This window comes from Musa acuminata, chromosome BXJ1-5 (genome assembly GCF_036884655.1).
Source record: "Musa acuminata AAA Group cultivar baxijiao chromosome BXJ1-5, Cavendish_Baxijiao_AAA, whole genome shotgun sequence".
NCBI lineage: Eukaryota > Viridiplantae > Streptophyta > Magnoliopsida > Zingiberales > Musaceae > Musa > Musa acuminata.
The window spans coordinates 169417-191467 of NC_088331.1; the positions used below are offsets into that span (position 1 = coordinate 169417).

Genomic DNA, 22051 nt, shown 5'->3' on the forward strand with positions numbered 1-22051 from the left:
CGTCAATTTGCCCTTTGGTTTTTGTTGGCGTCAAAACGTGTGAGAAAGCGAGCAGATTTCTGCTTCTTCCATCACACCGCTCTCTCTCTCTCTCTCTCTCTCGCCGAGACACGCTGTGGATCATCATCTTTCTCGGTCCCCGCATCGATAACAGTGTGTTCCAATCAATGGCCGCTTGATGTTGATGGGTCGAGGGTGTGGGAAGGGGGCCGAACCAACCGTGAATGGTGGGCCGGTCCATGTCTCCTCCAATCGCTTGGTCGAGGGCGTGCACCAGCTTTTTTTTACCCTCATACACCGATAGCTGGGGCCCAACCCGCACCAGGTCGACCTCACCGTCGTGGGCTACGGAAGCGGTGTCTCCTGCATTGACTAAGACAGCAGATCTCGGGCTTCCTCTGACGACCGACATGACATGACTCGTGACAGAGCCTCTGGCGTTGTGTTTTTTGTTTTCCGGATAGTGAAAATATTTCCATCTTTTATTGTTGCCCGCAACACGGTATGTACGGACGGAGCAACTCCATCAGGAAGCATCGCTTGAAACTAAAAAGGACATGTCCCCCTCTCATATTATATCGCCCGCTGAAGAACCCAACCCATCTCATGGAAATAAATCTCTAGTCATGAAAGGAAGCATATCGATCGACGAGTGCAGCATGTCACCAACTCACTCACTGACATCCAAACACCGGGAAGAGGTTAGAAAAAAAGAAGTAGCCATTACAGGATTAAGAACACCGATTAGGACGGGAACAATCCATGACAGAGCCCATTACGGCCATTCATAATTATACTTTTATGAAATGTTTGCTAGGATTGGCCATAAAATGTGAGCGAATGAGCTTAATAAAACAGGACCCAAAGGTGTTTCCAAACAAACAATGTTTACACACTTTTTTTGATCCGAATGTGTACGTTTGCGACACAAAAACTCTTACGTACATTAATTCCATGCATCACTAACTACTGATGAGGGCATTCTCGTACATGTCTTCCTGTACGAGGAGGGTATTTGTACGTAACAACAGTCGGACGAAGCTAATGGCATCACTAGCTATTATTAGGGTGTCATCGTAAATATATCCTTGTACGAGGGTATTTTACAGAAGCTTGGATGAAGCTAAATGCATCGCTAGCTTCTATCGTGGGTATTATCGTAAATATATCCTTGTATAAGGCTTAGTTTCAGCAACACCGGATGAAGCCAATGCATTACTTGCTTCCGTCGAGGGTTTTTTCGTAAATACGAGGGTATTTTTACAGTAGCATTAGATTAACGCGTAGAGAGAGAGAGAGAGAGAGAGAGAGATCGGCAATTAGGGCTTTTCGAGAGGCGAGAGATTTGGATCGGCGAATTGGGATTGGAAGGGTTTGGGCGATGGGATGGATAGATCTGCGGCGGATGTTGGGTTTGTCGGCGCTGCTGCGGCTCTTGCTGGTGTGCTACGGGGAGTGGCAGGACGCGCACATGGAGGTCCGGTACACCGACGTCGACTACCTCGTCTTTTCCGACGCGGCCGCCATGGTTGCCGCCGGTAGATCGCCGTTCGAGCGGGCGACGTATCGCTACTCGCCTCTCCTTGCCTACTTGCTCGTTCCCAATTCCCTCCTTCATCCGTCCTGGGGAAAGCTCCTCTTTTCGGCTGCCGGTATGGTGAAAAGATGCATTTTTTTATCTTGTTTTTTCTACGTGTCTTCGTTCTCTCTTGAATTATGCAGTATTTTCTCTATAATTGTCGAAGAAATTAAAGGACGATTTTGTTGACCATTGTCTTTACTCTGGCTAGAACTTCCACCAGAAAAAAGGTTATTCTTTTACCCCAAAATCGAGCTGGTATAGTTTTCCGGAAGGTAAATTAATGCAGAATGAGAGTGATACCAGTCATTTTTATTCTTTAAGTTAAAGATTTGGTCCTAAAGCAAATCTCATTATGTTCCATCCTCTGTGACGCCGTTATTCTAATATCTATTGGGTTGTCAGTAAATTGATTGCATTTTACTTATGCTTAGAATATGTTGGTCTTCTTTTTAAGTTTGAAACAGCCACACTTTCATCTAAATTTTCTTTTGCTATGTTGTTTGCAACAACTTAAAAGGCTTAATGTCAAATTGCTATCTGGTTGTAACACGCTTACATGCGGCTTCTTAACTTTGAATTGTGCCTATAGCTGATCTTATAATGATGAAGAAATGCTAAGATGAAAGACAAGCAGCAATGATGAACAACCAGCATATAATCTATAGTTTGGCTGATAAGTAGATTCCCAATGGAATTCCCAGTTTTTACTGTAATCGGCTTCTGAGAATCAGCTTGAAAGTTAACTCAACATTTGTGAAAGTTTGCTCTTTTCTTTCTCATATTCCTTATGATTAATGAGTTGCTTTCTGCAAGTAAAGTTAACCGATGAAGACTGAGATATCTGGGTAATTATACTGCAGCATGCCACTTAAGTTGTTATAAATGTTGTGTTCATGGTTTTATCTGGTTAGGGTTTAATATTTAGTATTTTGGGTGCCATCTCGTTTTCAGATTTGCTTGTGGGTTTGTTTGTGGATGCAATTCTGAAGCTACGTGGTGTACCAGAGGACCTGCGGCTTTGGTCTGTGGCAGCTTGGCTCTTCAATCCATTCACTTTTACCATTGGTACAAGAGGAAACTGTGAACCCATTGTCTGTGCAGTGATCTTATGGATCATCTTGTGCATTATGAATGGTGTAAGTTCTGCTTGTTCAACCATTAATTTCTTTTATTCAAGCGATTATATATGGTTTTAAGCTTCTCAGAACTAGTCATGGCTACAATTTTGATATTACAGACATCTCCTGAAACTTTGGTCTACTAACATCTTGAAATTTTTTTGCTGGGTAAGACTCGAATACATTGACAAAGCATTATATAATGATTTTACAAATTTAATTATGCCTTGCATCCAAAATTACTTTATTTCAAATTTCATGTTATGATGGCGTGTCCTTCAAGTGATCAGTATTCTAATTCATTTACTAGCTATCGTGTTAGAACTGTGTTCAAGTCCAAAAGCAAGTTTTAGCAAACACTAAACTGATTCTGTGATGTACCATCAACAACTACTCATCATCTTTTTCACCTATATATTTTTGTTGTAATTACAGGTAAAGTATTTCAGGCAGCATTTTGGTATGGACTTATTGTCCATTTCAGAATATACCCGATCATATATGCCCTTCCATTTGTCATAGTTCTGAGCAAACAACGCATTGGTCCTTCTCGGAAGCCTACCCTCAGGCAATGGAACTCTCGACGAGATATTTTATACAACAACTCCAGTACAGCTTCTGCAAAATCATCACCAGGCTGGAATGGTTTGTGGGCTCCTCTTGGAAGCACTGTAACATGGGACACAGTAATGTTTGGATTATTCTCTGGAACATTATTTTTTCTCTTAACCATAACGTTCTTCTATATTTATGGATGGGACTTCTTAAATGAAGCACTATTGTATCATCTTACACGTACTGACCCACGGCACAACTTCTCGATATACTTCTATCATGTCTATCTCCACCACCAGCAAGGTTTCGCAGTTTTTGAGAAGTTTGTGTCCTTTCTACCTCAAACAATGGTGCAACTTGCCCTCATCTTCTCTTTTGCTGGAGACCTTCCATTCTGCCTTTTTGTGCAGACAGTGGCATTTGTGGCTTTCAACAAGGTGTGTTAATCCTCTTTTTTTCAGGGATAGTTAACATGTTATCCAGGGCCAATATGGACACTAACCTTTAGACAAATTCACTACTAAAAATGTCGATTTCCAGTATAGTTTCTTCTGGTAAGTAATGATTAGTTCTTAATGTTCATTTACAGGTTATGACGGCACAGTATTTTGTATGGTTCTTCTGTCTGTTGCCGCTGATTCTTCCTTGGAGCAGCATGAAAGTTAAATGGAAAGGATTAATCTGCATGTTCATGTGGATGGCATCCCAAATCCATTGGCTGATGTGGGCATATCTACTAGAGTTCGAGGGACGAAACGTCTTTGTACAATTATGGTTGGCAAGCATCTTGTTCCTGGTTGCAAACACTCTTGTTTTGCTCATGCTCATCCGATACCACAAATACTCTCCAATTTTCATGCCATTAGCAAGGTCTGGTGTTGCTAATTCTAGAAAGTCAGAATAACGTTTTTTTTTTTTTTGTTCATGCTAGAGTTTGAGTTGTTTTTCTATATGTGAGAAGCTGAAGACACACCTTTCAGATCTTGTTTTGTTGCTGCAGTTTGTTTCACTGCTTTACCTAACTATTGTGATTTTTTTTTTCCCATGGCTATTTAATGATAAATCATGTCATATCATTAATGGGTGATATTTTGAGTAGTGAGCATTGATGGTATGGTAAAAAGACTCGGTATCTGCTTGTTGTGTATGACAGAAAATATTGACTTGTACATACTTCATTTTTATCTTACCAGATTATCTTTTTCGTTTTTCAAAGGTGCTACTTGGTTCATGATCATTTCTGCCACCTAAGCCACACACCCTGCATTTGGGAGATGTATCTATGTTTCAGCTTGGCTTAGGGTGTTGAAAAAGCTTGGGTTTTTGGTCAACGAGTCTGTAGTGCATCAAGATTTTTCCGCATTATATATGAGATTAATCATGATCAACCTAAGGTATTACAGTTCTAGCTACATATAAATGCCACATTATTTGAGTCACTGTATTTAGGATAACTGAGATATTAATGCAAATTATAAACTATCTCATATGACAATTTTTGCATCAAGGAAGCCAAACAAAGGTTAAATCTTCTACCAACCAATACAGCCAATATGTATATATATATATATATATATAAAACTCGCATCAAGTGACAAAAGCTATGCTTGATTAAAGAGGTACACAGTCCACAGAAAATGGCATTGCACTCAAAACTCACGAGCTCTGCGCAACACAAATTTCACATGAACACACATTCAAACCATGTTTATAGAGACATACAAGCATGTCTTTCACGATAGTAGCATTACCAAAAGCCCAGCTGCAATTAACAAGCAAAAGAGAAACATATCATCTGATTGATACAACAAGCACCTCAAGCTGCCTCCCCTTCCTCTTCCTCTTCCTCTTCTTCCTCCTCGTAATCTTCCATATCAGCTGTTGCATCCTGGTACTGCTGGTACTCGGCCACCAGATCATTCATATTGCTCTCGGCCTCGGTGAACTCCATCTCGTCCATGCCCTCGCCTGTGTACCAGTGCAAGAAAGCCTTCCTCCTGAACATGGCTGTGAACTGCTCACTGACCCTCCTGAACATCTCCTGGATGGAAGTCGAGTTCCCAATGAAGGTGGAAGCCATCTTCAGCCCCTTTGGTGGAATGTCACACACACTCGACTTCACATTGTTAGGAATCCACTCGACAAAGTAGGAAGAGTTCTTGTTCTGAACATTGATCATCTGCTCGTCAACCTCCTTGGTGCTCATCTTCCCACGAAACATGGCTGAAGCAGTTAAGTACCGGCCATGTCGGGGGTCAGCAGCACACATCATGTTCTTGGCATCCCACATCTGTTGGGTCAACTCTGGGACGGTGAGGGCCCTGTATTGCTGGGAGCCCCTCGACGTCAAGGGCGCAAAGCCTACCATGAAGAAGTGAAGGCGGGGGAAGGGGATCAGGTTTACAGCAAGCTTCCGGAGATCAGAGTTCAGCTGGCCAGGGAACCGGAGGCAGCATGTGACACCACTCATTGTAGCAGAGATGAGATGATTAAGATCGCCAACTGAAGCGTAAAAAGAAAACATAAGAATGTATCAGAAACCTTAGATATCAAGAAACCTTATGATAAAACATAAGAATGTATCTACAGAGAACTATTTGTGGAACTCTTAGATATCAAGAAATGCATTCAATACAAAGAACATACTAGAACAAGTCATGTATAAATAACGGTGAGAGTATGCCATTTCAATAAACAATAAGATAGTTTGGATAAAATGCAGTTGTTTGTCACTTACAAGTAGGAGTTGCTAGCTTCAATGTACGGAAGCAGATGTCATAGAGTGCTTCATTGTCCAGGACCATACATTCATCAGCGTTCTCAACAAGCTGATGGACTGAGAGAGTAGCATTATATGGCTCAACAACTGTATCAGAAACCTTGGGTGATGGAAAAACAGAGAACGTCAGCATCATGCGATCTGGGTACTCCTCTCTGATCTTAGAGATAAGAAGGGTGCCCATGCCAGAACCAGTTCCTCCTCCCAGAGAGTGGCATACTTGGAAACCTGCAGAATAACATCTGAGAATTAGTACCCAGATACTACGGCTTTGCTGATAGCAAAAACAAGTGTGCCTTCTTTCTGAAGAGTTGGATGACAATGTCATTATGAACTGTGCTCCATCATGTGTACTCTCCTAAACATGACAAAGTAGAACATTTTGTGTTATTAATGTTGTGTGTGATTCTCATAAAGAAAGTACTTTAATGCAACCACATGCATCTACAAGAACCAAAAACTAGATCTTGTAAGGAAGAACAGCATGAAGACGGAAAATAAAAAGTATACGCTAATCATATATATCATTCCAGTGGTCATGATTATATTATTGGTCAATAAATAATCATGTTCTCTTCGTGGAAAACTATCTCCAGCTTAAAATGGTTTTATGGAACCAAGCAAGAGAACATAATTGACTCATTTTCATACAACTAAATGCAATCAAAAGATTGAGAGACAAGGAAAGAGGTGTGTGGATGATCTTTCCTTTGATAATTCACAGGCAGTTAAAAAAAAATCATCTTTATTTTAGAAATCAAACACGATCCAACTTCAAGAAGCACATTAACAGAAAGTAAACATAAATCCCAAAGACCACTGTCAGATTCATTAGATCAACAAGCAAGGAGACCCAACATTCACAGAAATGGATAGATAATACAAAGATCCAAAATCCCCCTACATCTCTTCAACATCTAAAATGAAAACCTAGCCCCAAATCTGACCAGCAAGCAACAGAAAGTCTGTGATCCAGGAATCAGTCACGGATAAAAGAAAAACGTTCCATTTATCCCAAAAACTAGCTGATAAAAAAGCAAAGATTGATATAAAATCAAGGAACATCCATCTACAAGCATTTGCCCCAATCACGGATCCTGAAACCATACCTTGCAGGCAGTCGCAGTTCTCGGCCTCCTTCCTCACCACATCGAGCACCGAATCGATCAGTTCGGCACCCTCAGTGTAATGCCCCTTGGCCCAGTTGTTCCCGGCGCCAGACTGCCCGAACACGAAGTTATCCGGCCGGAAGATCTGGCCGAACGGCCCGGATCTGACGGAGTCCATGGTGCCCGGCTCGAGATCCATGAGCACCGCCCGAGGGACGTAGCGGCCGCCGCTGGACTCGTTGTAGTAGACGTTGATCCGCTCGAGCTGGAGGTCGGAGTCGCCTCCATACCTACCGGTGCCGTCGATGCCGTGCTCGTCGCAGATCACCTCCCAGAACTTGGCCCCGATCTGGTTCCCGCACTGCCCTCCCTGGACGTGCAAGATCTCCCTCATCTTCGCTTTCTCTGTCTACCTCCGCTACACGGAGATCCTAAGGTGAATGCTGCCTGTCGCCGGAGAGAGAAGCGGAGGAGCGCAGCGAACGGAACGGGCGTTGAAGGATCGGAGGAGTCGGAAGGCGGTACATTTAGAGGGGTGATTCGTGTCCCGTCACCGTGCCAAGTCTTACCGATGGCCTGCCTTGCCGCCTCAGATAAAAATCCATTTAAACTAACGGCACGAATTCATGGCTCGTTGTTCTTACGGACGGTGACTATAACGCGACGGAAGCCCTGCGTTGAGACGCACGAGGAACTAAACGGAGAAGCCACGTCACGAATCGGACGGTGGATATATGAAGATGACTTTTATGCGGACGCTTCACCGACAGTTAGGTTGGGCCGTCACTACCGTTTGGAAGTTGGAGAGACGTTATTGTCGTCCTTTATATATATAAATATATTATTGTGGTGAAAAGAAAAGACCTTTTTTTTTAGAGACAAAAAAGAAAAGCTAAGAAGATTTTACTGAAATTTATAAATAAAATTTTCAAAAATTCTTAATTTAATTAAGAATATTATTTTAGACATAATTTAAAGGTAGGAAAACATCCTTCACACACATATATATAATAATAATAATAATAATAATAATAATAATAATAATATTCATAAATTAGGCATAACTCCCAAAAAATAATTTAAAATGATATGAACCTATTTTAAATAGACCTATAGATGGGCCATTAATATTAATATCAGGAAGAGATATAAAGAAAGGAAAAAAAAAATTCTTTTCTGAAAATTATAAATAAATATTTAAAAACAAATAATTTAATTAAGAATAATACTTGTGTAGAGAGATTCATGTGGTGGCTGTCATGAAGCATCAGTGGGTACGGACGGTCCTCCTGCACCTCTATCACTTCTTCTCACCTAATATGACTAGTAGAGCAATATAAATGAAGGAGATGAGAGTTGCTCCTCACCAAATCACTCACTCTTATCGGATGGCATCACCAAATCATCTTCGACCCTCGAACTCGGAGACAAGTGGGGCTGGGTGGGAACAGTGGCCTCACACGGAGACATGTGCAGCTGACTCCTTCCTTTACAGGCAGATGCAATTGATCCCCGGAGTTGGAGCACATGCTGTCAGATTCATCTTTGCCGGAGTAACAAGTTTGGAATCATCATGCTTGGATTTGACTCCAAGCTATCTCCGGCCGGCTAACCTGCCGATGCTTAGTCCACTCGATCCACTCTGTTTCTTCTGCTTGCCGCTTGTCATCAGGTGGGTTTCCTTGGGAATGCAACATTTACTTAAAGCTTTATCTGAACACTAATTCATGATCTCTGTTTCTGCACTAGTGTAATCTGAATCGTTGTATCATCATCTCAGAGCCTTCTCTCGCAGGCTTTACGCAAAGCTTGTGCTCTGTCAGGGAACGAGATGCTCACTAGCTTAATCATCAACGAGAACAATGGAGGAGAGCATAGAAAGCAAAATCCATCCTATTCAGATGTCAGTGCCGATTCGGAAAATTATTTATTCTAATAATTCATGGCTAAAGTCCCCAAACACAACCATAAAAGCATTCTCTCTCTCTCTCTCTCTCTCTCTCTCTCTCTCTCTCTCTGTCTCTGTCTCTCTGTCTCTCTCTCTCTCTCTCTCTCTCTCTCTCTCTCTCTCATACGCTTCATATTACTCCGTACTTCAAATCGATCTAAGCATCAAAGAAACTATGATGAGTATATTCCTAGTACTAATCTTCACGGAAATCATTTTAGTTGGGGTATCTGAGTTGAGAATTTCTGCTTTAAGGAATAAAAAGTTCGGGATGATGATATAAAATTTTCTCCCAATAATTGACTAAATCGGATCAATTTCAATACACCGTATTGACAATCGAAACAGCCACTAACATCTTTTTCATCTCTAATCTTCAATAATGGCTGCTCAAGAGCTCAGTTACTTGTGCTCTTGAGCTACTTCTGCTGGTCTCTCTCTCTCTGCATGTAGGGTCGCACGTCAGACAAGTTCTACTGCCTCCTGGTGGAATCTAAGAACTGAGACACGAATCTAAGGACAAACACGTTGACCGAGAATGTCACTTCAACCAATCAGGAGCGCCAGCGGACATTCTTGACGCTCAGTGACGCGTGCCGACATTAATCTTATCCACTGGACTTTTGATATGAAATATCTCACGGTGACTTCTCGGAAGATTTATTCTCTTCTCATTTGAAGCAGGAATCAGACACAGAAGAGGGTTGCAGAAGAAAGAAAGAGAGAGAGAGAGAGAGAGAGAGAGAGAGAGAGCGTGAGAGAGAGACTGTCACACTAAGCTTTACGGGTCAAAACCTCCTTTACACATGCATGGAAGAACAACTTCCTAAAGAACAGCATCATCATCTGGGCTTGTAGATCACTTCGATGATTCGCCGGAACCGATCGACGTCGCATGGGATTCTCAGAACTCCAGGCTGATGGTTGCCGAACTCCTTCGCGGCCATGTCGAGCAGCATGACGATGCATGGGTCCTTGAACACCCTCACATGCACCACGAACCTCTCGGCTTCTGCGTCGTCCCTTCCGACGATCACCGGGACGTGTCCTCTCGGGACTCTGTCCTCCGTGCAGTCGCGGCCGGAGGCCAGTCGCTTGTACACCACCACCTCCTCCTTCCCTCTTCTCCAACGCATTCTTGCTTGCTTGAGACGAGCCTTAATTACCACATGAGCTCTTTATATAAAACGACGAAGACATTGCCGAGGAAGTCAATGGTTTCATACTTGGCGCAGTACTGATGTCTTGAAAAAAGAATAGAGTAATGGAGAATTGTCAAATTCGTTGACATCAGATCGACGACCGCATGCGCTAATGGATCAGGAGGTGATGCGAACCTGTGTGGATTGTGTTCCTGCTCATGGTAAGAGCTCGTTCGACATATATCATGAGATTCTGAGCAATACGATTCGCCGCAAACATCCAGCCGAACTCTCAGCTTCTTATGGTGTGCGCTTGAATCTGCACGGAGCCTCGTAGCTTGCACAACTGCTAAATTGCCATGGATCATCCATAGAGGAGTGGTTGATGTATATGATGATGATGATCTTTCTCGAGTTATTGGTAGCATAGTGCATTTACTAAGAGGCACAAATTTACCGGGTGATGATTGATTCTAACGTCAAAACTTGCGGCTGAGATGTCTCTAGTCTCACGCAGAAGCACAAGAAGTCGTACTATAAATGTCGAAAATGCTGACTCAAATGGAGTTGACGAGCTTAACACGTACCGAATATGATCATAACAGACAATTTAATGTCAATCAAATTTAGATTCATGCATTGGGCATTCTTGATGCTCATTGATTAAGATAGCAAAATCCAACTTTTCTTGTCCGGTCGATTGCCCAGACAGACCATCTGGTTTGCATATGAACGTATAGAACCTTGGGTAATTTCTCTATCGATGACATGATTGAAGAGCTCACCAGCTCCTTCTGCTTGGATCTGAGAAGTGGAACAGCTCCAGTTCTCGAAATGAATGTCTGCCGTGAAAGAAGCCAAAGAATAGTAATGCTTAAAATCTAGGCATGTTCAACATCGAACTTCACAAGTTGGATCATTGCACATAAACAAGACAAATCTAGGCATGTTTATATTGATGTCATCCTTGCTATTGCACGAGGCATGTTTGTTCTGATTTCCTGCATTAAATTATATAAGGTTTCATAAATGTGTTTGTTCTATCAAAGAGAAGGGTGGTCATATGTGTTTGTGTGTATATAATCATCAAAAACAAATAATAAAAAAAAAACACTCTTGATCGAGAAAAATGGGGTATATATGCCATTCATAGTCTCTACTCATAGGCAGAAAAACCATCCAAGAAACAGATTAACCTATCGAAAAGGCGTTGGGTTCATATGAAACCAGGATTCGTGAAGTAGATTATGCTTTTGTGCTGAATTTTATGGCATGCATGGGCTTGAATGAGCTTCAAATTCTATAAGAAGATTCATTACACACGATTCTCTTAATCGAGGAATGTCGACATGCAAATAGCGGTCTTCGCACACCACACATTAGTCTTGTGGGCCAGTTGTGTCCTCAGATTCCCATCGATCAAGGACAAAACTCATCTTGGAGTGTTATCATCATTGTATCTATCCATGCAGGATTTACCATCCCCTTCATGCATCTTGACGACTTTTGCATGATCTAGGTGAGAAGACTGAGAGAGAAGCTACCACCAATAGAGTTTACAGTATTTCACATACATTGGTTGGTGATAAGACATCTGACATTGTTGATGTTGTCTTCCTTGTGCTCGTCTTTAGCACCAACTTGGAGGATAAATGCTTAAGGTGTTGACTACTGATGAGTAGTCCTTTTTTGACTGCTGCCCCAACAGTTCTTCCTAGTCGTTCATCATCTTGAATCATAGATAGCCTATATAATGTACTCTGACAACATTATATCTTGGAATAGTGAAGGGGAAAGCAACTGCAAGCGACCAAACTGTGAGGAGCAGAACTCCGATGGCTCCATATCATTTGTTTCCTCTGCTTAATTTGTTTGGCTGAATGAACAAGGAAACAACATTATTTTGAGCCCACAGAAACTGGAAGACAGGGATTGATGCCACTGGTCCTCTTATCCATCGACATTACTAAAGCTTCCATTGTGTGCCGCTAGGAACCAGTCAACCGAAGACTTCATCAATAAGTCAGTTGCCATTAATGCCTCGTCAACCAAACCCAAGTAAATAGCTTTTGACGTATAATTGTGATCTGACTTTTGAACACTAACATCATCGCATTCGGAAGAAGAAAAAAAAGAATAACAGTGGTGGAGTCACAACTCGATTGGTGAAAATTTCTTCCAAAGTTCAAAAAAAAAAAAATATATTTGAATTCATATTCCACTTCAGACTTAATTACTTGCAAAGATTACGTTGAGGATTGTGAGCAAACGAAAGCTTATGAGTTGTTCGAGTGTTCAATTATAATTTGATAAGTTCAAAATAGAGGCATGCACCAAGAGATCGGTTTATATAATGTTTATTATAGGATCATCATCGATTACAGCTTTGCTAATCCAAGTTTCCCTCGGATGTTGTCAGTATCCAACTTGAATAGACTTGGTATCTCAAATCCCGATCCATCGAAAGTAATGGCCATGTCACTTTTCATTACTTAGAGCTCGATGAAGATAAGTATCGATGTGATGATACTAGTGAGATAATGTTACATATACTGACCCGAAAAGAGGCTTTATGTACTGGAGTGTCTCGTTACTATCACTGTTATCGAGATAGGGGGTTGATTACAGTGGCTCCTCAGATTGCTTGCATGGAAGCATGTGAGCTGAGGCACCGTAGGTGGAAGGTTGCCGTCATGCCGACTCATATGCTTAGCCGATACGCATTACAAGGGAGGCAATGGCATGACAACAAAACATGAAGTGGACATCGTGTTTGAGACCACGCAGATCGCCATTAATGATTCCCCGGTTCCTGTGTGGCATCTTAATCAGGGAAGGAAACATGCACAGCTCACCGGTCCACAACGAAGAGAAGTCGTAGCCTTATCTTCTCATGACTACTCCACATCCAATTGATCTGGTTGTCAAAAGTAGATTATATACATTAATTATTCCGTATCGTACCCGTCAGCATGACGCAAAAAGATGAAGAAGAAGAAGAAGAAGAAGAAGATAATCTATGTTGGGATTTAACTTTTTTTGGGGTAACATTATTCTCGATATCATTCGATGAATTGGCCCATCGATTCTGGTTCTGTTAACTGTGCACTATTGCCTGCCGATTGATTGAAGAGAGCGAGCGATGGGACCTACGCGGGGTCCAAGGTAACATGGTGCTGGGTAAGTCCGGTACGCCGTTAGCTGGAAGAGGCAAAAGTACAAATCGTCGCATCACAAGTACCACGCGCTTATACACGGTTTGGGTAGCGTGTGGTGGCGGTGTGGAGATCCGATTGCTTTCGAATTCAGCGGATCGGGAAGAGGAGGTAGCGGTCACGTGATGGATCGACGAGTCACGACACTCACCGCTGTGACGGGCCTCACCAGTCCCGTAGCGAGTGCTCCCGCGGAAATTCTTTCTCAACCTATCCCAGCTGATGAGTACTCGACTCCACGTCGCTTGTTCCCTCGTTCTTATTGGGCGTTGGGCCGTCGAAGTACGTTTTCCTGAAGTTCCGAGGTCGCACTCGACCACGGCCGTCCGATGAGTGGCTAATCCTTCGTGAATAAGTCCAATTACAGAGGCATCGACGGGCCAGGAGGCGGAGGTCGTTTATTCCGAGCGCGACCAAGTGGCCGGAGGACACGCAACACGCGCCGTTCGCGACAAACAGGTGGGCTCCGAACGCATGCCCAATTGGCCACCAGAAAGCGCGTGGGGCCGACGTTTTTACGGTGTGGGCTGCCGTGGGTCCCGCTATGGTAGGATTCCACGTCAACAGGTCGGTGCTCATCGTACCGGCGACAGGCGCTCGAACCCAACCCCCACCCCCCGAGGAAGGGGAACAGAAAGCCACGGGGTCCACCGAAAGGCTCGCAACGGCACCACCCTCGTATGTCCCCCAAACCACAGGTATGCCACCGCAGCGTGACACCGTTTTTACACTGCACTCCTAGCTTTCTCTGTCGATAATTGGCCAATCCAGCTTTGGCTCGTTCACGAATCATGTCATCGGTTTGGCATGTCAGAAGAACAACATCTCGATGTTGGACGCGAGCAATAAGAATCTATTTGTGTCCAAATGTTTACCTCCTGCAGCTGATACTCAGCATCAGTCTGCAGCAAACCATATCTCCACATCATCCATCACGTAATTTGACGTAGCTTGGCGTGAGGAGAGCGGGGAGGGGTGTTTTGGTCATTTGGGGTCGTGCCTCGTTTCGTCGTGTGATTGACGGCAAAAAATGACCGGGCCGAGGCCCTGGGCCCCGGCGCGCTTACGGTCACCGGACAAATCGGACTACGGAACGAGCGACGCTGAATCGGAGCCCGTACGATTCCCCGTTCGCCTCAAAACCACGACGCTGTGATCCTTTCCCCCATTGGACAATCGCCACGTGGTTCGAACAATTTTATGGCCGTTGTTCATGGCGTTTGCTGTTTAGTTTGCGACAGCGGAACCCAGTAAAGTCTACTGTACCTGCAAGTACTCCTCGCTCCCCTTCACCGGTTTATAAAAAAAATTACTATTGTTAATATACCCAAAAAAAATTAAATGTTATAAATACCCGGTAGAAGACCTCCCATTGCGGCTCCGTGCCCTTCTTCTTCTTCTTCTTCTTCTTCTTCTTCGGTTTGCGGAAACCCTAACCCTCTTCGATCGCTTCCTGTGTTGCTGCGGGTGTCGCGATCCTTGCAAGGGGATGAAGCGGATGACGCGGCGGCTGTCGAGGGTGGCTGACTCGTCGCAACATCCTGCGCTGGAGGACACGAAGGGGCCTCACCAGGCAGTGAGGGGAGGGGAGGGACGGCAGCACTCGCGGCGGGTACCGAGGGGCCACGTGCCTATGTGCGTCGGGAAGGAGATGCAGCGGTTCGTGGTCCGGGCTGAGATCCTCGGCCGGCAGGCCTTCCTCGAGCTCCTCCACCTCTCCGCTCAGGAGTACGGCTACGAGCAGCAAGGCGTGCTCCGGATCCCCTTCCCCGCCCCGCTCTTCCACCGCCTCCTCCTCCTCCTCTCCTCCTCCTCCTCCGATCCTGCGCTGGAGGAGCTCTTCCGCTCCCTCCCCGACGACATTCCTCGGTCCTCCTCGGCCTCGCCGGCCCAACTCTCTCTCCGCTAAGGCCTCGGCGCAGGTGAAGGCTCCTTTTTTCCTATTTTGCCCTTCTCGATGCTTGTATACATAAAGCGTAAGGGGAGGGCAGTTCGGGAATTTAATATTTCCCTTGCATTTAATTATTATTATTATTATTAAGATTATTGTTATTTCTTCTGCTTTTAAAGGAAGGAAATTGAATCTGATGATGTAGTTAGTGAGGGAGCTGCTTTGAGATACGTGTAATTTTGAGATGACGTCTATGCTAATTTGACAAATACCGTAGAGCAACAGAAGCACAAGTGGTTCGGAAGGCATTCACCAAAACGCAGATGGCAAAGCTTCTGTAAATAAGACCGGTGCTTGTAGTAGTAGTATAATACTAGTTTTGTGGTAGAGAAAGGCAAACTAAGCAAGCAAACGAAAGAATCGAAGGACCATAACCACAGTTTCTTGATCATCAATAAACTCATACATGTGTCCTTCGTAGCTACAATCAGTAAAAGATTGCCATTTCTTGAAGCGTACCAAGACCTAATGTAATAGGAAGTCACCTACTGACTCCATAAACCCATCTAGAAAATACCAGTGAACTTGTTTCGATTCCAACAAAAGCAACTCAAAAAATTAACTCTAAACTCGATATAAAAAAAATCAGAAAATAATAAAGTCTCTCCATTGGAATTCAATTCATTTTAGCAATGGAGAGAAGAATAGAGAAGGACCATCAGAGAGGCTACGTCAACATCGTGAAGCGACCTCATCAAGTGGGAGGAAGACGAAGCAGCTCTCCGTTCCCATCGACACCCTCACCTCGAGCTCCATCTAATCGCCTCTCTCTGGCCCTGATGGTGATAAAGAGAATTGACATAGAGAAAGATGACCCATGTATAATTGACGTTTTGACAAGGAAACAACAGCAAAAGAAGACGATGACGTTGATGTGGGTGTGTTCATCATCTTCAGATGATGATGAGGGTGGATTTTGTGTTCATCATCTTACTTACACATGATCGAGCATGTTACTTTAGACTTTTTACATATTTATCCTTGCTAGTTTGTAAATATCCTGTATTCCGTATGTATGTATGTATGTATGTATGCATATCTAAACTATAATTATCGGTTACTATTTTAAATTAAAAAAATAAAATTCTTGACATCATAACAAAGCTTTCAAAGGTGTTCTACTCTCCAATAAGAATAAAAACATCTCAACTCTATCAGTTAATTAATAATTAATGAAGATTTTGACACATAGATGCAACTTATTGGATTTTGTACTGTGTGTAGAAGATATATACAAATATGTTATATTTAAAATTTTGAGGGCATATTTAAAGTTATGTATAGGTGTAGAGGTATATATTCTTCATATTCATTATCAAAGTGCAAAAGAAGCAAGTCAGTAATATGCCTTCATTGTGCTGTTTGTTCCCATCACTGCACACCGATAACTTTCACTAATTTCAGTACTTGGATGAAGGTCAGTACGACATTTTATACGTACCCTAAGTGGTAACAACCTAGATTCTCTCTCTCTCTCTCTCTCTCTCTCTCTCTATATATATATATATATATATATATATATATATATATATATATATATATATATATTTATATGTGCTAATAACTCATCTTTACTCCTCTGCACAAGATGATCTCAGTGTATTAACTCATTCACTCTCCAACTGTCCGATGAGATGACAAGAACTAGGAGATGAGATTGCCAGCTCTAGGTCAAGGTGACTGCAAGTTGGGTCTCTACAGCCAATGGAACCTTCACTGCTTGTGATCCTGGGAACCATTGTTTCTTCTGGCTTCTGATGGTTGAAAGATGATAGAGTCAGCTCGCAATCCAGCTGAAGTAACTGCAAAAGCTTAGAGATAGGATCAGAACTTTACTTGTGTGTGAATTTGCTACAAGTAAAGAGTGAGTGCAAACCTCGTCATCTTGGTTGGATAGATCTCTTTCAATATATCCAAAATTATTTGTGTCATTATTTATGCTCCTTGAGATCAACTCTCTCATCACACCTTCAAATGATGGTCTGCACAAGTATCACACGAGTATAGAGTTTAAGGACTTGAAAGCATCGTAGCATTAGGTTGTGCTCCAGAACTTGGCACTCACAATTGGAAGATGTAGTTGCAGCCGAGTCTGGAGTTCATCCGTGGATCTTCACAATGAAGTACTGGTGAAGTGGAATCAACAAAAGAAGTGTAATGCTGTGTTCTCCTCCTCCTTTTCTTGTTGTCTGTGGATGGAAACTTGTGGAGTTTGGCTTGGCTGATGGTGATTCTGTACATCTGTCAGGATAGATAAGGGATATCTGAGTTGCAACCTGCCTAATCTGCAAGTTATTCTTTAAGATAATCACAACCAAACTTGCGATTCAAGCTAACATATTTTATTGGATACCATCGTGTGACAAAAATTGTGATCTCGGAAAGATGATAAATCAGCATGGCTGCTGAGCCTATGCTACATTTGGGACTATACAATAGACACCTTTTTATTTCCGACACAGAAGAAGAGAGTAGACAGTGAACGGATCTTTTCAAGGATGGATGTATGTAAATATGTTGTATTGGATGGTTCTTCCGTAAGAAGCATGATTTATAACCTGAAAGTAATATGCTGTTTATAATTCCTATATACCCATGTATGTATGTGGCAGCAAATATATAAATATATATATAAATATATATATGATCATCTACCAAAGGCCGAAGCTGTAAGCAGATAAAAGAAGACTCATTATTTCTGCAGCAAAAGTATATAAACATACTTGCAGGTGGCTTTTAACATGAGACATCCCGAGTCCCTTCACACTCATCAGTCGTAAGATTTGCTTTGGAGTTGCTTCTGCAATAACCATTACAAATACAAATGAAATCAGAATCTTTACTTCAGTTCTGCACTAGAAAGTAATTACAGGATAATTGAAATCAAGATCTCAAGCCCAGTAAACTTTTCATCAATAAAAATATATTACTAGTCATATTATAATGGAAATTTGGTCATATGATAATCTTATACCAAATACTACACCTCAATAATCCGATACTAGATCTAAAATTCTCAGTATAATACTGGCATGATCACACATCATTCTACATAAAAAATAATTATTCATAAAATCTTGTGGGATTCTATATACATGTTTCTTACTATTTTGTTAGATAGAAGTAGCAATCATTAGATCTTGGTAATGATCATTGCATGAACTAACAAAACTTGCTGTTTGTCATGGCACAGTAATCTTATTATCCATTCATATGTTGACCTGCACATGTTGTGTCTGAGAGAGAGAGAGAGAGAGAGAGAGAGAAAAAGTAGTATTCTTACTGTTCTCTCCTCCGAGGCTCGCGACAGCTTGGATGAAGCGGCGATGGAGGTCCTCGGTCCACCGGATGCGGGGGGTTTCGGATCGGTTGTACTGTCTCGCTCCACTTCTCCCAAAGCATGTCATCTCTTAAGCTGTGGTTTCTCCCCTGGAAACTGGTGCACGCAGATGACGACCACCACAACCTTGTCTCTTACAACAAGCTCCGCAATGTTGTATCTACAATCCCTCCTAACCTTTTTTTCCCCTGCTTGCTGTGTACATATGTAGGGGTTAGGCTCTCCCGACTGAGTCCGGTCAAACATGCTCCAATCTCTCCAAAAAGTTGAACGAGACTGTGGATGGAGAAAATCTATGCTCGTGCTTTGACGAAAGATGGCGCTGTTAACATGCACGATATTGGTAGCTTGCTCATTCATGAGCTCCTTGAGGGTCCAATGTCATATGTGAGAGAAACTGGTTAATGCCTACTTCTTTGTTTAATCTCAAAGTTGTATTACAATAAGCAGCACTCCACGTGCCATCAATCGCTTCTGGATTCATAAATGTTTGTTTGGTGGAACAAGCAACATGCTTTTGGGGGCTGAGACGAATGCCTTACACAAGAGTACAATGTGGAAGTTATCTATCCTTGGAAAGAATGTAGCACCCTTGTGGACAAAGGTATGCCGCAGGAGTCACTCTCTCGTGCAGTTTCCTGGACGAGCAATTATTATTTGGGATCCAATAGTCCAATCGATGGTGATGCTCGACATGTTCTTGTTTTGCGGTGACTGTTGCAAGGTTGCCATCCGGTGGCAAGTTTGATGCGTGCTTGATAATGAGTTGACAGATGGGACAGCTTAATCAATATTTTCATGTAGAATCACATGTCGCAGCAAATTCTTTCTTTCTTTTTTTTTTACTGCCATAATTAGGAGACGAGATTTTGACCTTCGGATTCTGTAGTTAAAGCCCACCGATTCGAGTTAATCGTGGATTAAATTCTTTGCCAAACTGGCCGCTCCTTTCTTCCCTTCTTGGTTCATGTCCGAAAGGCTGGGCTTGCCTCGCAGCAATCGGTCGTCTTCCTCGAGAACCGAGAGGTTGGGGGAGGGCGCAAAGGAATGGTGTCAGAGTGTGTGGCAAGTCAACAAATGAAGCTTTGGGGATGCCAAAAGCCATTAAACTCCTCTCTCTCTCTCTCTCTCTCGCTTTCTCTTTCCATTGTCTTCGTGTCAAATGCTGACGGTGCCAAACTCTTGAAACTGTTCCCTTCGCTTGCCGTGTCCCAAACTACTTGACTTGTTGATTTCTTCCACGTATGACGACGAGGATGGAGGAGACAAGGCTCGGATCGGACACCACGAGCGTATGACGGTCGGTGGCTGGCCTACGAATGGTGTTGGTCCTCAGCGATGAAGAAGGGGTGGAGGACTACAGGTTCCCATTCATCGAAGATCCAAACTCGACAAATCATTTGCCACCAAATTCAATGATTCGAGTGAGGTGCCGGATTCAAGCTCGATGGACAGACAGACAGACAGACACAAGATGATTAATTCCTAAGATCAAATATGCAGATACATTTAGAAAAAAAAAGAAAAAGAAAAAGAAAAGAAAAGGTGAGATAAGCTTCATCAGATCATGTAGTGAGTGGTGTATTGATATGTTATGGGGGTGCGGTTTGTCTTTGTCTTCTTCTCTCGCACTTGCTTGCTTGCTTTCAGCTTTTTCTTGTGAAAGTGGACAGACTTGCAAGTTAGGCAGACATCCCCAACTCAAAATCATGCATGTTTAAAGCACGTTGTGTTTGCCTTAGCTCGCATGCAGCTTTCATCTTCGCAGCGACTGGTCTGACAGACTTGAAAGCTTCCTCCTCATCTTTGAAAATGCCTGCAATCGCTTTTGATCCATGGAAAAAAGATGTTTCAGAGTGCATGCTTTTTGGGGTGCCTTAGAACACTGACTCTATCACCACACAGTTTTTTAATATGATCGGCCTCATGCAATGCTACAATGATAGTAATTATAGACTGAGCATTATAATTCCTTTCTCTCTCTCTCTCTCTCTCTCTCTCTCTCTCTCTCTCTCACACACACACACACACACACACACACATATAAGATGAATTCAACAGAAGAAAGTATATGGCTCGAGACTGCATTTTCACTTTTGGATTACTCCGCAGCCGAATCAGTTGCTCTTTGCGAGTTCTCTTCACCATTAGAGACGACTGCCATTGTCAAGGATGAAAAGGACGCTTCTCCTTTTTGAATAATGTAGAGATAGGCTTCAAAGGCTTGTGAGTAAGTTCTGCTGTAATGTTAGTGATCGATTGGGGGACGGGTGATTGTATACTTGTTGTAATCGATTGACGAGGAGGTTGAGGGTGCAAACTTGGGGTTGATGTCAACCAAAATCATCTCACTGATTGATTCTTCAACTTAAAATGTCAGAAAATATTAGTTGATGAAAATAGTTTTTTTTTTCTTTCTAAACTATATATATATATATATATATATTATATTTAAGCTTCTAAATATATCCCAAAGTTATGATAAGAATTTGATCCAAAAAGATTAACTCTTTGTATACGATAACTTAATTTCGATTGGATCCCAAAATCAAAATATCGACTCAAGAAAATTTTTAGAAAAACTTTCGGTTGAAACCAAAAGGACCAATAATTATAACAAAAATTTTAATTTGAAAAAAAAAAGTATTTATTATTATTATTATTATTTTAATTAGTTGGAATATGAACAGTTTGGTGTTATTTCTATTTTCTCTATCTATCTATCTATCTATCTTTTTCTCATTTCCACCGAAGCATAATCATCATCTTTAGCATAAGGAAGTGGTGTGTTTACAACTACACCATCATCTTGATTACAACTACAGTTGTTCAATATTATCATGCACATCATCAATTAAAACAACATCTAATGCATTATAATTATTGGAACATCAATAGTGTCATTTTTCAATCTCTTCTTATATTCTTTCTTTGATCAATTTATTTTGAAAAATATCACTAGTGTCAACATCTTTATCACAATAAAATGGGTCATTCAAGTCTATGGCATAAGTGCCAAAATCGGAGTTATTTGATAGTTGACTTTCATCCATCACCTAATATTTGAATATCAATCTTACTAAGAAGGGAAAACAGAAAGTGAATCGTCCTTATAATAATAAGATCATTAGAAAAATAAGCATACAACACTTCATAGAAGAACCAATATGACAAAATATATATATATATATATATATATATTAGGTTATAACAGTTTCTAGTTTTCAGATTCCACAAATGAATGACACAAACAAACTATGGTAAAAATTTAGATTCATATAATATTATTTGATATTAAAACCTTCTAAATAA

At 41.9% G+C, this 22051-nt stretch overlaps 4 protein-coding genes across 4 annotated transcripts; 2 read left to right on the forward strand and 2 right to left on the reverse strand.

Annotated features, from left to right (window-relative positions):
• Window positions 1–1259: 1259 nt before the first annotated feature.
• LOC135672825 (GPI mannosyltransferase 1-like) lies at window positions 1260–4342 on the forward strand. The gene is made up of 4 exons (XM_065181226.1): window positions 1260–1652; window positions 2534–2716; window positions 3136–3692; window positions 3845–4342. The coding sequence occupies exons 1-4, from the start codon at window positions 1382–1384 to the stop codon at window positions 4157–4159; spliced, it is 1326 nt and encodes a 441-aa protein (XP_065037298.1). The 5' UTR covers window positions 1260–1381; the 3' UTR covers window positions 4160–4342.
• A 505-nt stretch (window positions 4343–4847) lies between these two features.
• Window positions 4848–7749, reverse strand: LOC103983709 (tubulin beta chain). The gene is made up of 3 exons (XM_009400980.3): window positions 7144–7749; window positions 5993–6262; window positions 4848–5757 (listed from the first exon to the last, which is right to left on the reverse strand). The coding sequence occupies exons 1-3, from the start codon at window positions 7535–7537 to the stop codon at window positions 5072–5074; spliced, it is 1350 nt and encodes a 449-aa protein (XP_009399255.1). The 5' UTR covers window positions 7538–7749; the 3' UTR covers window positions 4848–5071.
• Window positions 7750–14834: 7085 nt separating this feature from the next.
• Window positions 14835–15536, forward strand: LOC135674872 (auxin-responsive protein SAUR71-like). Its single transcript, XM_065185123.1, has one exon. It carries the CDS (start codon window positions 14938–14940, stop codon window positions 15355–15357), a length of 420 nt encoding a protein of 139 aa, XP_065041195.1. The 5' UTR covers window positions 14835–14937; the 3' UTR covers window positions 15358–15536.
• A 1447-nt stretch (window positions 15537–16983) lies between these two features.
• LOC103983772 (myb family transcription factor MPH1) lies at window positions 16984–18944 on the reverse strand. Its single transcript, XM_009401045.3, has 5 exons — window positions 18683–18944; window positions 18123–18199; window positions 17465–17640; window positions 17276–17381; window positions 16984–17201 (listed from the first exon to the last, which is right to left on the reverse strand). The coding sequence occupies exons 1-5, from the start codon at window positions 18804–18806 to the stop codon at window positions 17007–17009; spliced, it is 678 nt and encodes a 225-aa protein (XP_009399320.2). The 5' UTR covers window positions 18807–18944; the 3' UTR covers window positions 16984–17006.
• Between the last annotated feature and the right edge of the window lie 3107 nt (window positions 18945–22051).

What these genes read in the sequence shown, in the direction of transcription:
- LOC103983772 (XM_009401045.3), bottom strand. Translation starts at nt 18,806, where the DNA reads ATGACATGCTTTGGGAGAAGTGGAGCGAGACAGTACAACCGATCCGAA. An exon ending in TGCAACTACATCTTCCAATT is followed by an intron (nt 17,382 to 17,464) that starts GTGAGTGCCAAG and finishes ATACTTGTGCAG; the next exon opens with ACCATCATTTGAAGGTGTGA. An exon ending in TATCCAACCAAGATGACGAG is followed by an intron (nt 17,202 to 17,275) that starts GTTTGCACTCAC and finishes AAGCTTTTGCAG; the next exon opens with TTACTTCAGCTGGATTGCGA.
- LOC135674872 (XM_065185123.1), top strand. Translation starts at nt 14,938, where the DNA reads ATGAAGCGGATGACGCGGCGGCTGTCGAGGGTGGCTGACTCGTCGCAA.
- LOC103983709 (XM_009400980.3), bottom strand. Translation starts at nt 7,537, where the DNA reads ATGAGGGAGATCTTGCACGTCCAGGGAGGGCAGTGCGGGAACCAGATC. An exon ending in GAACTGCGACTGCCTGCAAG is followed by an intron (nt 6,263 to 7,143) that starts GTATGGTTTCAG and finishes GTTATTCTGCAG; the next exon opens with GTTTCCAAGTATGCCACTCT. An exon ending in GAAGCTAGCAACTCCTACTT is followed by an intron (nt 5,758 to 5,992) that starts GTAAGTGACAAA and finishes TTTACGCTTCAG; the next exon opens with TTGGCGATCTTAATCATCTC.
- LOC135672825 (XM_065181226.1), top strand. Translation starts at nt 1,382, where the DNA reads ATGGGATGGATAGATCTGCGGCGGATGTTGGGTTTGTCGGCGCTGCTG. An exon ending in CATCTTGTGCATTATGAATG is followed by an intron (nt 2,717 to 3,135) that starts GTGTAAGTTCTG and finishes TTGTAATTACAG; the next exon opens with GTAAAGTATTTCAGGCAGCA. An exon ending in CATTTGTGGCTTTCAACAAG is followed by an intron (nt 3,693 to 3,844) that starts GTGTGTTAATCC and finishes GTTCATTTACAG; the next exon opens with GTTATGACGGCACAGTATTT.